This window comes from Malaclemys terrapin, chromosome 1, assembly GCF_027887155.1.
Source record: "Malaclemys terrapin pileata isolate rMalTer1 chromosome 1, rMalTer1.hap1, whole genome shotgun sequence".
NCBI lineage: Eukaryota > Metazoa > Chordata > Testudines > Emydidae > Malaclemys > Malaclemys terrapin.
In genome coordinates, this window is record NC_071505.1 from 326,537,930 (window position 1) to 326,552,309 (window position 14,380).

General features: G+C 40.9%; 1 protein-coding gene across 1 annotated transcript in view; it reads right to left on the reverse strand.

Annotated features, from left to right (window-relative positions):
• Positions 1 to 1,139: 1,139 nt before the first annotated feature.
• MTNR1B (melatonin receptor 1B) overlaps positions 1,140 to 14,380 on the reverse strand; it is a 55,039-nt gene continuing 41,798 nt past the window's right edge. Inside the window, exon 2 of the mRNA XM_054015666.1 lies at positions 1,140 to 2,008. Coding sequence (XP_053871641.1) covers positions 1,140 to 2,008 — 869 coding nt within the window. The remainder of the gene's footprint in view (positions 2,009 to 14,380) is intronic.

The following is a 14,380-nucleotide window of genomic DNA, read 5'->3' on the forward strand; positions in this document are numbered from 1 at the left end:
CCCCCACTTGAAGCCAGCAACCGCACCTGCTTGGTGTACAGGAAACTTTTAAATATCTAAGGGGAGGTTTTCTCAAAAGCATTCGGTATTGGCCAAATGCTGCTCGCACTGAAGTCAGTAGCAGTCAATGAAGCAAATGAGCGTTTCGCCACTGACTTCAGTGGGAGAAGAGCTAGGTCAATGCTGAGCACTTTTGAAAAGTAACACTGTTAGTGTCTCCCCTTCATTTTACCGGATTCTGTTTGGAATTCATTGTTCCATATAGTTTTTGGAGCCTACAACTCCCAAATGAACTATATATACTATATATAAAATTAAGAAGGCAACATTTATACTATACATTTTATATCTATTATTTCTATACAGTTATGTGCCTATTGCCCTTCAGTATACACACAATTCCACCTACTACTCATGGGAATTCTGAGCACATATAAGAAGAAGAAGAATCCTCAAAGTAATATAAATGTGTAAACAATTGTCCAGTTACATTGTATCATCTGAAGGAAAAAGAGAAACAATATATACAGAAGACAAATAGAATAAATAAACTGAGATGGATATATATGAAAATCCCTGTCAAGAAAGGCATTAGTGTTAAAATTCTCTTGTAGGACAAAAGGACAAAATTCTCCTCTTCAATACACAAGCAAAACTTGTTTCCCTACCAGTACATACATAGAAATGCCAAGTTTGACACATAGAGGGAAAGCAAAATATCTACATCAATCTCCATGTACAGATATGACAGGAAAAAAATTCCCTCAGCCTTAACTACCATACCTTTAAGCAAATGCATTCATTATATTTTCTAAGAGACAAATTCTGACCTCGGATAACTGCATGACTCCCATTGAAGTCAATGAGTGCCTCATCCACATTTTGAGGGCAGGATTAGTCTCTGAGAAATAAAGCAGCTGGCATTCATGTTCTACTTTAATTCTGAAGCTGATTTCAAATTGGTATCTTGTATAAAATATAAATTTAGAAGAGCAGTGTGTTTTATCAAGACAACAGGATTCCAGTCACTCTATACCATTAAAATTGAAAGCACAGAAAAGTAAGCAAGAATGAGTATAATCTTATAACTACATCATTGGAGTTCTCAATGACACTTCTTTGCATTCATCATAGCACATTTACAAAGTATCAGTTTTGATTTGGTCATTGTTGTTTAAAGCAGGAGAAGGCTTGCTCTTCTGACCTTCAGTCCCCCCTTTGGATGTTTCCTGAAAGAAAAGCCTTGGCATCCACAGTGACATTAGGATTCGTTTATATTCTTTTCGAAAATTCTGGTTAAGAAGTCCGTATATTATTGCGTTAAGGCAACTGTTGAAGTAGGCCATGAAATAGCTTATGACGAACAACCACTCAGGAATTTTTGGTGCCATTTCCAAAGGATTGATAGCTACAGCTAGTCCAATGAAGTTTAGTGGTGCCCAACAAAAAGCAAAGATCACAAAAACCACGAACATTGTGAGAAAGTTTCTGAAGTCACTCGGCTTCAGTCTTGGTTTTATTTCTGATTTGACTCTTCTTCTTACTTGAATCACTAAGATCCAAATCCGAAAGTAGCAGAAGCTCACAATAGTGATAGGTACTATGAAATGAATTATGACAACAGCGATGGTGTAATAGGAGCTAGCAGTCTGAACAAATGTGCATGAATATATGCGCGGATCATACTCTAAAGAGCCAACGAAAAAATTTGGCACAGTTGCAACAACTGTTAACACCCAAATTAGGCAGACGTATAGCATTGTGTTCCACCAAGTATACACTTTGTCATAAGCAAAGCTATGGCATATGTAACAGTATCTGTTTATTGCAATTGCAGCAATGTTGAAGATGGAGCCTATTACGCTTAGTCCCATCACAAAGCCACTCAGTTTACAGTGCATTTCACCCAAGGACCATCCATTGTGGAAAATGGCTAAGAGCACCAGTGGATATGGATACAAGGCCACCACCAGGTCTGCCAAAGCCAGGCTAACCACAAATGCATTACCTACGGAAGAAGAAAAGAGAGGCAAATAAATATACTCATATTTACGAAAGAGAAGAAAATAGTTTCAAACATTTGTAACACGAACATGTTCAAGGTACCAGCAAGAAGCAGCTATTTCAATAGCAACCTGTCCATACATGAGATCTAGCTCTGTCATACAGAACACGCTATCACATAAACGTCAGCTGGTGCTGAGCAGTTGCTGAGTGGCTTATAGCTATTAGTGATTGTGCTTAGGCCGGTGGATCTTCCCACAGTAAATCCCCTACTGCTAGCATCACTATACTATTCTACCGCCGTTTATAAACTTAAACATCAATAATCCATTATATATAAACTAAGTCAGTTTATTGTAACCAACTCCAGTAGTTGGAGAGAGCCTTGTGCGAAAATGTGATTGAAAAGGCAGCTAGGTAGGCAGATACTTGTGTGGTGGATCGTTACAGGCTGCCGCTGTAATACACCTAGGGATTCAATAAACTGCAAAGGGAAAAATGACAGACAGAGCAGGGATGATGGTACCAGGATGATGCATCATATGTTTATTTCAAATAGCTACACAATAAGCTGAACTACGTATATTTTCTTTGGTACGTTGCCTACCCTTTTACAGCTATTTTGCCATTGAATCAACTTAGGAGGAAGAATGAAACACCTCCACCATCTTCTATACAAAAGCACACCAAACTATGCAAAAATCAAAAATATAGGAGTGTAATAGAAAGAAAAAGTATTTAAATGCACAGAAGTCTAGATTCTTTTCTACTGTTGATGTTAAAAGAAACTTCAACAATAAAAGTGAGGCTTATTGTCTCTCTTTAAAGAATACCCTTTTCATCTATTTGAAGTTTCTGGACTTTATCTATAAAATCATTCCTGTATAAAACAATAGGATATCAAAATTTATATTTGAAATGTGAAATACGTTACAGTAAATAGTGGTTCCATTGATTTTGTGGGAAGAACCAAATATCTTCTTAGCAACTTCCCAAAGTAATATAATAGGAGAGTTATTAATATTAGGTTTCTAACATTCAGGAAACATAAAAGATGTTCCTAGCTTGGCTGTTTGCTTGTTTTTATTGAAATCCATAGAGAAGTAGTATTAAAAAAACCAATCCTTTACACTGTGAATGTAATTGTGAAAAAGACCAGTGTATTTTTAAAATTATGTGTGAGCATAAATCTGGTGTTCATTTACAGTGAACAATTAAGGGCTCAATCGTGGAAGATGCTGAGCATTCTGTTCTTGATCCAGTGACACACCTATGCACATGCTTAATTTTAGGCATATGAATAATCCATATGCTTACGTGCATTGCTGGATCCGGTCCATAGTGCTTAGTCCCTTGCAGGATTCAACACTTGGAAACAATGTCAAGACCAGTGTCCATACAAATTTCTCCACATACTTTAGCAAATATACCTTAACCATATGGAAGGAATATGGAGCTCTGCTACTCCCCTCTACTCAAAGGGAGATCTGCTTCCATCAACCCCTTCACATGAGGTAAGGGAGACTTATGATAGTATCAAGAAGGACCTTGAGCAGATCACTGCAGACTACATGGCTCTGGGAAGAAGGATAAAAGAGTTTGGGACACAAGTGATGTTTTTGTCCCTTCCCTCTGTTGAAGGAAATGGCCTGGGCAGGGACCATCAAATTGCGGAAGTAAATGCGTAGTTACGCAGGTGGTGTCGGCAAGAGGGCTTTGGATTCTTCAACAACAAGCTGATGTTCCAGGATTACTGTGCTGGGATGGGCTCTATCTATCTATTACTAGGAAGAGCATCTTTGGATATTGACTGGCTAACCTGATGAGAGCTTTAAACTAGGTCCAATAGGGGATGGTGACAAAAATACAGCCAATGCGTATCTAGGCTCAAGTAATGAAGACAAGGGGAAGGGGCTAATTTCTGAAGAAGGGTCTAGAAATAACAACTGCATTCAAAAGGCAAAAATAAAAGCAACAGGACAGTCTGTAAAGTATCTTTGATGACTGTATGTGATTGAAAGGAGTATGGGGAACAAGCAGGATGAACTGAAAGTCATAGTATATAAAGAAAATTATGACTTAATTGGCATGACAGAGACTTGGTGAAACGACTCCCATGATTGGAGTACCTGCAATGAGTAATATAGCTAGTTCCAAAAGGATAGGTATGAGAAAAAAAAGAGATGTTGCACTGTATGTCAAGATCGAATACACTTGTTCTGAGGTCCAAGGGGAAGTGGGTCACAGACCTACTAAGTCTCTGGGTGAGGATAACAAGAGAAAAGAACAGTAGTGACGTTATGGTGGGACTCTATTATAGACCACCAAATCAGAAAGAGGAAGTGGATGAGTAATTCTATAAGCAGTTAATAAGATTAACTAACACACATGAGCTAGTATTAATGGGGGATATTAAATTAAATGATATATATTGGAAGACTATTGCAGCAAAACATAATACATCCTGCAAATTCTTAGCATGTGTAGGAGACAGCTTTCTGATTCAGAAAGTTGAGGAAACAACTAGGGGGTCTTCCATTTTGGATCTGGTTTTGACCAACAGGGATGAATTCGTTGCAAACATGAAGGTGGTCAGGAACTTGGGAGGAAGTGATCACGATCTGATAGAATTCAAGATCCTATGGAAATAAGGACATGAGAACAGCAAAACAAGGACACAGGACTTCAGAAAGGTGGATTTCAACCAACTCAGAGAAATAGTAGGCAAGGTCCCATGGAAAGACCAATTAGGAAGAAAAGGAGTCGAAGGGGGCTGGCAGTTCTTAAAATATGTAATACTAGAGGCTCAACATCAAGTTATTCCAATGCAGAGAAAAGATAAAAAGAGCCACAGGAAGCTAATGTGGCTGCTCAAGGAGCTCTTTAGCTATTCAAAAACCAAAAGAGACATACAGGAAATGGAAGGAGTGGCATGTCACCAAGGAAGTATACATGGGAAAAGCGTAAGCACATAGGGACAAAATCAGGAAAGCTAAGGCAAAGAATGAGTTACAGTTGGCAAGAAATGTTAGAAACAACAGGAAGGGGTTCTTCAAATACATCAGACAAAAAGAAAGATCTAGGATGGTATGGGTCCACTGCTCAATGGAGAAGGTGAGCTGGTAATGCAAGATGATAGAAAGGCAGAGCTGCTCAATGCCTTCTTTGCTTCAGTCTTCTCACAAAAAATAACGTGACCGGATGACTAGCAAAGTTACCAGAGACAATAAAAGGGAAGGGATGCAGATCAGAGTAAGTTAAGAATATGTCAGAGATCTTCTGACCAATTTGAATAAATTCAAATCAGCAGGGCCAGATGCTATTCACCCAAGGGTACCAAAGGAATTAGCTGAAGAAATCTCAGAACCACTAGCAATAATATTTACAAACTCATGGATGACAGAAGAGGTCCCGTAAGACCGGAGAAGGGCTACTAATATAGTGCCCATCTTTAAAAAGGGGGGGAAAGAGGAACTGGGGAACTATAGACCAGTCAGCCGGACTTTGATACCTGGGAAGCTACTCAAGCAACGTATAAAACATTCAATTTGCAAATAGCTGGAGAGTGGAGGGGTAATCACTAGCAGCCAGAATGGATTTACCAAGAACAAATCATGCCAGACTAGTTTGATTTCCTTCTTTGACAGGCTAACTGATTTGATGGATAGAGGAAATGTAGTGGATATAATATACTTGGACTTCATCAATGATTTTGACACACTCCCATGTGACATTCAGTTAAGTACGCTGGAGAAATGCGGGCTTGACAGAACTGCCAGTAAGTGGCTACATAAACAACCACAAAGAGTAACTATTAATGGAATGATGTCGGATTGGAGGGAGAGGTTCAACGGGGATCTCTTCTGGGTCTGGTCTTGTTTAAATCTTTATTAATGACCTGGATGTAGGTATAGAGAGCATACTGATCAAATCTGCAGATGACACAAAGCTAGGACAGGCTGCAAACACTTTGGAGGATAGAGCTAAACTTCAGCGGGATCTCGAGAAATTGGAGACCTGGGCTATACACAACAAAACAAAATTCAACAAAGACAAATGTAAGGTGCTACATTTAGGGAAGAAAAACCAAATGCATAAATGAATGGGGGATAACTGGCTTGGCAGCAGCACTACTGAGAAGAATCTGGGAGTTTTAGCGGATCACAACCTCAACATGAGTCAGCAATGCAAAACTGTTGCAAAAAAAGTAATGCAATTTTAGGTTGCATTAACAGAGGCATAGCATGCAAGTCATAGGAAGTGATAGTACCGCTCTACTCAGTGTTGCATAGGCCTCAGATGGAGTACCCTGTCCAATTTTGGTCACCAGTGTATAGAAAGGATATAGAGAAACCAGAAAAGATCCAGAGGTGAGCGACACAGATGATCAAAGGGATGGAATGCAAGCCATCTGAGCAAAGGCTGAACAAACTCAGCATGTTTAGTTTGGAAAAGAGGAGATTAATGGGCGATATGATAACAATCTTCAGGTACTGAAAGGCTGCCATAAAAAAGATGGAGAAAAGTTGTTCTTTTTTTGCCACAGAGGACAGGACAAGAGGTAATGGGTTCAAACTGCAGCATAGCAGATTTAGATTAAATCTCAGGGACAACTTCTTAACTGTAAGAACAGTAGGACAATAGAACAGACTGCCTAGGGAGGTTGTGGAAACTTCTTCCCTGGAGATTTTCAAAAGGAGGCTGGATAGCCATCTGTCATGGATGGTTTAGACACAACAAATCCTGCATTTTGGCAGGTGGTTAGACTAGATGAGCCTTGCATTCCCTTCTAACCCTATGATTCTACCTTCCCGCTACAGGCAGGGCAGGTGGTCTACAATGAAAGGAGATTGGCTTACCTCAAGATAGATGCAGAAAATTTTTGAGGGCGCTCCTTGCTATAAATTTGGCAGCACTTTGCAGGGCCAGGTCCTGCCTGCTTTATGATTCCCAGGATGCCCAAACACCTTGATGTCCACTGTTCATTCCAAAACTCAGTTGAGTGTTGGAATAATTTTCTTTCAGGCTGTTGGATCCCTTTTTCTGTACTTGTCTCTACGAGGTGGAGTACAGAACTCAAAATGAGGGGGAGGCAGGGGTTAAGATGACATTAAGACAGTTTCCTGCCCTCCCAATCCTGAGTTGTTCTCATAGCTGGAGAGTCCCTGGCATCATTTAGACAGCCCTAGGAGTCTAATTTATGGTAGCTTCCCAGAATCTCCTCAGACCCACCCCAAAACTCTCTTCCTGCCCCCAGTTTCATTCCTGGTATGCACCTTACATCGGGATTGTGAAGAGGTCCTCAAAAGGCAGCCTTATGATTGTCTTCTGCAGTGCCTGGGCTGGGGGAATCCTCCACAGGTCAAATATAGTGTGTTTATGGCCCCTTTACTCCACTCCACCCTTTTTACTTGGCATAGAGGGGACAGAGCCAGGTGGGGAAGATCTGACCGTGGTGTGTATGCTTCATGGTAGTAAGTATCTTCACCACATTTTCCCCACATTGTGATATCTTCTGGGGAGAGAAAATTTAATCCATGATAACACAGATTAAATCTCCATAAATCCCCTTAAACATCAACCAGGCACATATCTCAATTCAGCTAAAGGAATCATCTATTACTTTCATAAAATTCTACCTGGCTTCTAGCCATCAGGAGATCTTCCCCATATAATTGAATCATTTACATTTCATACACACTCACAGGTGCAGCTTCTTATTAAATGCTGCGTAAAGATAATCCAGAAAAGCAGGTGGTGGTGCTGCTGCTGCAGTGGCATCAAGCCTTCTTTCCTTGTGAGAACATCTGTGAGATCCCTGAACATACTCAGTATTTGTCTTACTGATGTCTTTCAAAAGATCCTTCTCTCTCTAGTCCTGGAGGGGTCATGGCTGGAGAATCATTGGACATAGCTAATTAAATGTAAATCTAATTTCAGCGTTACCAGCTAAAGTCACACTGTGGAGAGGGTTAGACTAGGTTGAGATGGCTGGGAAATTATTTACCCCTATGAAACATTTTGATGAAAACAATTTTTTTTTTAATTTTCAACAAAAATTTTCTTCAAATATTTTCAGGTTTTTGTCAAAAAAAACCAAAACAAAACGGAAATTGTTCCATTTAAAAGAAAAATTTTTACCTTTCCGGGGCTGAAATGTGAAGTTTTTATTCAAAAAAAGAAAACCTTTGAGGAAGATGGAAAATATTGGGTAAATATTTCTGTTTAGTCAAGAAGCCATTTTCTGTTGAGGAAATATTTAGATGGGAAATTTTCGACAAGCTCTAATACTGCATAAGTAGCATCCAAGGAACACTAGTTTTTTATCCATAGCAAGGTACACAGCACTTACATGTAGGAATAGAAATCAGATATAAAAGGCTCCCGGAAAAAACGCAGAAAGTCAATGGGACTTGTGATCCTAAATGCATTTGGAGCTTTTGAAAATGCCACCTATGATGAATAAGGCCATTCCAAACTGGTCCAGAAATGAATGAGACATTAGTGCATAATATGTACTGCATTTTAGGAGATGGAGTGTAAAAGCCTGACAGAAGAATGTTTTCTGTGCTTTTTCAGACTATTCATTGCAATATAAGGGCCAGAGTCTTGTCTCTGGTGGAGCTGAGTGCAGAATATGGTCCTAAATTGTTATATTATTGCAATGAGTAGTTTGAAAAAGCAAAGAAAACCTTTTCTAATGTATAAATAATCTAAACTTTTGGAAATCAAAGGACTGTGATGTCTTTGAAGTTCTGTGACAAGCAAATGTTCCTTAATATGCCTATGATGCAGTCTCTAGCATGGGTATTATCCATAAGAAAATTACCAGATTAGTGCAGGAACCACCCTTTGCTCTCTCCAGCAAGTCTGAAGCCACAGTATGCTCAGGTAGTTGGAATTAGGGTGACCAGATGTCCCGATTTTATAGGGACAGTTCCAATTTTGGGGGCTTTTTCTTACATAGGCACCTATTACCCCCAACCCCTGTCACAAATTGAAATAACGCATTATTTTTTTAACGAGCATCATCAGCATGGAGGCATGTCCTCTGGAATCATGGCCGAAGCATGAAGGGGCATATGAATGTTTAGCATATCTGGCACATAAATACTTTGCAATGCCAGCTACAAAAGTGCCATGCAAATGCCTGTTCTCACTTTCTGGTGACATTGTAAATAAGAAGAGGGCAGCATTATCCCTTATAAATGTAAACAAACTTGTTTGTCTTAGCAATTGGCTAAACAAGAAGTAGGACTGAGTGGACTTGTAGGCCCTGAAGTTTTACATTGTTTTGTTTTTGAGTGCAGTTATGTAACAAAAAAAAAAATAATCTACATTTGTAAGTTGCACTTTCACAACAAAAAGATTGCACTACAGTACTTGTATGAGGTGAATTGAAAAATTACTATTTCTTTTGTTAATACACACTTTGATTTCAGTTACAACACAGAGTACAATATGTAGAAAAACATCCAGAATATATAATAAATTTCAACTGGTATTCTATTGTTTGACAGTGTGATTAAAACTGCGATTAATTTTTTTTTAGTTCATCGTGTGAGTTAACTACAATTAATCGACAGCCCTAGTTTGAATTCATCTTTTTTGAACATAGGAGACCAGAATTTCATGCAGTATTCCAGATGAGGTCTCGCCAATGCCTTGTATAACGTTACTAACACTTCCCTGTCTCTCCCTGAAATACCTCGCCTGATGCATCCTAGGACAGTATTAGCCTTTTTCATGGCCAAATCACCTTGATGGCTCATAGTCATCCTGTGGCCAATCAATACACCCAGATTTTTCTCCTTTTCTGTTGCTTCCAACTGATAAGGCCCAGATTATAGCAAAAATTCTTGTTCTTAGCCCCTAAATGCCCGGCCTTTCACTTTGCACTATTAAATTTCATCCCATTTCTATTACTCCAGTTTATAAGGTCATCAAGTTCTTCTCGTATGATATTCCAGTCCTCCTCCATATTGGAAATACCACCCAACTTTGTTATATTTGTTATTTATTTGTTTAGCATGAAAAAGGTACTGGGCATTGTACAATATACAAAAATAAAGTCTGTGGGTTACATTTTTTTCAAGTGCGACTTAGGCAATTAGCAGCGTACATCCTATTGAAAATATATTAAATATACAAATTTGCATTAATATTAGAGTTAAGGTTACAGTTTTTAACACACAGAAATAATGATATGCAAATGTCTGGGGGATACATTTTACTCTTGGTTACATCTATTTAACTAAGAGCAGGATTTGGCTAGAGTTAATGTTCCCTCAGTTGCATCTAACTGAAGTAAACTGGAATTGTACATGAATATCAGAAGGCAAAATTGAGCCCATTGTTATTTAAGTCATATATTTAACATCATAATTAGTCCTCCAAATAACCCTTCTGTGCACAAAGGGCAAAATCGGTACTATAATAATAATAATAATAATAATAATAATGGAGATATCCCATCTCCTAGAACTGGAAGGGACCTTGAAAGGTTGAGTCCAGCCCCCTGCCTTCACTAGCAGGACCAAGTACTGATTTTGCCCCAGATTCCCAAGTGGCCCCCTCAAGGATTGAACTCACAACCCTGGGTTTAGCAGGCCAATGCTCAAACCACTGAGCTATCCCTCCCCCCCCGTCTATGTATTAATGTAATAAGAATGATGAATATGTTAGCCCTGTAATACAAAGGCATTCATCTATCAAAAGACAGTAGTGTGATAGTTATCCTAACCACAAGAGAGAAGCTCAGAGTAGTTTGTCTCCAGAAGCTCGATGCAGAATGCCCTTGCATATTTGTTACTTTTAATAAGAGTTAAGTTGGAACATTTAAATATTAAATCTCTGGTTTAGATTCCATATTTCAAAAAGGCTGAAATAATGATACTATATTAATGGTATTGACTTCATAGTATTGACCAAGGAGGATTTACAGCGAATAACAAACTAGGTAGACTGGGAAAACTGAAAATTCAGACTGAAGATCAGCAAGGAGAAAACAAAAATTATGCCAACTGGAAGGCAAAAGGAAGAGAGAAAGATCAAAATTGGAGACAAAAACTAGAACAAGTGGAAAAATTCGTAAATCTTGGAGGACTAGTATCAAACATTGAGAATTGTGAAGATCACATAAGAAGAATCGGACTAGGTGCTATTGCATTCAGATCTTGCAGAATTTTCTGGAAGGCTAAAGACATTCAGATAAAAATGAAGATCAGCATATATGAGACAATTTTCGTGCCAATCAGGAGCGCCGCCAGCTTTTCTGCCGCCCTAGGTGGCGGAAGGTCCTGCCCCGAAATGCCGCCCCCCACAGAGGCGGCGGAAGAGCCCACCACTGAAATACTGCTGCAGTCGCTGCCCCCCCAAATTGTAGCGCCCTAGGTGACCACCTAGGTCGCCTAATGGGTTGCGCCAGCCCTGGTGCCAATACTGCTGTTCGGTTTGGAGTGTTGAAATATGAGGAAAGCTAACAAACAAAAAATATTGACTGCAGACATGAACTGATTGAGAGGAATACTGTGAATTTCAAAACCACAGAAAATAAAAGATGAAGTGATAAGAAAACAGCTAGGGCAAGAAATAATGCTGTTACAGAAGATTCAAGAAAAATGACTGCAATGGTTTGGATACATGTTAAGGATGGACCTGGAAAGGATACCATATATGGTGATACATACCAAAGTGCAAGGAAATAGAAACAAAGGAAGACTGAGGAGGTGTTGGGTAGACATAGTGAAGGATCACATATAGAACAAAAAGGTTTAAAGGTTAACAAAGCCATGAAGCTGGTATAAAGTAGAAAGTGGTGGAAAGAATTCATTTGGCCCCATTTGTTGCTGCTGATCTGATGGGCAAAAATCAAAGAGGAGGAGGAAGAGTGACAGTATTGGCGTTAATCTCCGTGCCTCAGTTTCCCCCGTGTAAAATGGGAATAATTGTACCACCTCACCTGACAGGGGGTTTGTAAAGATAAGTTAATTAATAAAACAATAATTAAGAGACATCAGAAAAGAATTCTGTATCCACTGTAGGGTTTGAATGGTGTGCAGTAAATAAAACACAGGGCCACTCACTGAATGATGATAGAAAAAAATATTGAATAGGAAATATGAACATGGTGCATCCTGTTATGAACATGATATGGATGTGTGAGGCAGGGGAGAGGCAAAATGAAAAACAAAAACAAAGTTATCCCAGGTTATGTGTCTGAGTGACAGGGAGGTAGAATTGTCCTCAGTGACAGAGAAACGGGGAAGAGGAATGATAAAGGGTGAAATTCTGACCCCAATGAAGTAATTTGGAGTTTTGACATTGTCTTCAGTAGTACCAGGAATTCACTCAAGGTGTAAAATTGATAACAAAACATCTTAGAAAATATGTCAAAATAGCAGACTGAGTGTGCCAGAGATGCTTACAATATGTTCACAGTTGATGTATCTAAGACAGGGGTGGGCAAACTTTTTGGCCTGAAGGCCACATTGGGTTTCCGAAATTGTATGGAGGGCTGGTTAGGGGAGGCTGTGCCTCTCCAAACAGCCAGGCGTGGCCCAGCCCCTGCCCCCTATCCAACCCCCCCCCCCGCTTCTCGCCCCCTGATGGCCCCCCCGGGACTCCTGCCCCATCCAACCCCCCCTGCTCCCTGTCCCCTGACCGCCCCAGGACCCCCCGCCCCTGACTGCCCCCTGCCGCCCCATCCAACGCCTCCTCTCATTCCTGACTGCCCCCCCGGGATCCCTGCCCCATCCAACCACCCTTTCTCCCTGCCTGCCCCCAGAACTCCTGCCCCTGACTATCCCCCCGCTGCCCCATCCAACCCCCTCCCTTCCTGACTGCCCCTCCCAGGACTCCTGCCCCCATTCAACCCCCATTCTCCACCCTCTAACCGCCCCGACACCTATCCACACCCCTGCCCCCTGCCCACCACCCTGAACTCCCCTGCGCTCTAACCCCCCCCTGCTCCCTGATCCCTTACCCTGCTGCCAGAGCACCAGGACAGGCAGCAACGCTGGAGCCAGCGACGCCACCGTGCAGCACAGAGCACCGGGTCAGTCCGCAGCTCTGCAGCTGCGCTGCTGGAATAACAGTTTCTTACAAGCCTTTGCATTAGTAACTGCTACCAGTAGCACATTCCTACAGGGAGCAGTTGAATACACTGCACCGGCAGGAGCTCGCAGCCCCGCCACGCAGAGCATTGGGCCAGCGGTGCAATGAGCTGAGGCTGCGGGGGAAGGGGAACAGCAGGGGAGGGGTCAGGGGCTAGTCTCTCGGGCCAGGAGCTCAGGGGCCGGGCAGGAGGGTCCTGTGGGTCGGATGTGGCCCACGAGCCGTAGTTTGCCCACCTCTGGCTTAGTCCAATGTCCATGAAAGTCAAATGGAAGAATTCCCATTGACTTCAATGGGCATTGGACCAGGCCATTAAATAACAGAAGTATAAGGAAATAAAGGTCACTTATTCTAAAGTGGAAATCCTGTGAGAAGCTATTCTCACAGTACTTCCAACCCGACCTAAACCAGGTAGTACAGGAAATCTTACTAGCAAAATCTGGCAAGTTTTTCACCCAGATTTCTCAACTAATGAGGTCCAGAAAAGCATCTGAACTCCAGAATTGCAGAAAATTGAGAAGCACTAATTTAAGGGAACAAGATCTCCACCAATAAAAGATACAGTAATAAACCGGGGTATGGAGTTTTCACAGGTTCTTACTTCAGTAAAGATGGTTATAGGTTTGTTTAACAAGAATGTGAAACACTGAAAACATATGGTATAGCTAACATGCACTAAATTGTGAAAGTTCAAGGCATGTGCATAAAATATGAAAACAAACAAAGAAAAACCCCAACCCATAGTTTCTATCCAACCAAAAGTTTCTACAACTTTTAAAAGAACAGACCTCTTCTCAAAACAGAGCGAAGAAGTAACCCACTAGCAACCTCAGGTAAGAAAAAGCCTGAGAAAAGGTCGGCCATGCCAAGGGAAGTAGCTAAAGCTTACCCTGCTATTTTATAATGGGGTGTTCAAGTCCATTAGCATCCCAAAAGGAGATTCTTGTTTTCATGACATTTACCACTAAGCAGAAACATTGCCAAACTGGCCAGCAATGCAGGTGGGCTTGAGGAAACTGGAGTTGTTTAAATCTAGCATCTGTTAGCTTGGCTACGGAGCGTGCCTGCTACTCCAGAAGAAGCTGTGGGTTGGGGAGATTGGGGTTAAATCCCAACTGTAGATTCTAATTTGAGCTCATTGAAGCTGAAGGAAAGCAGCTGGATCCCCAGCTAAGCCTCCTGTTAACCAGGGCAGCTGAGCTTTGTTCTGTAATCAAAGGTTTATAAAAGATCAGGCTTCCTCTCAGGGAGAAAGAAATCC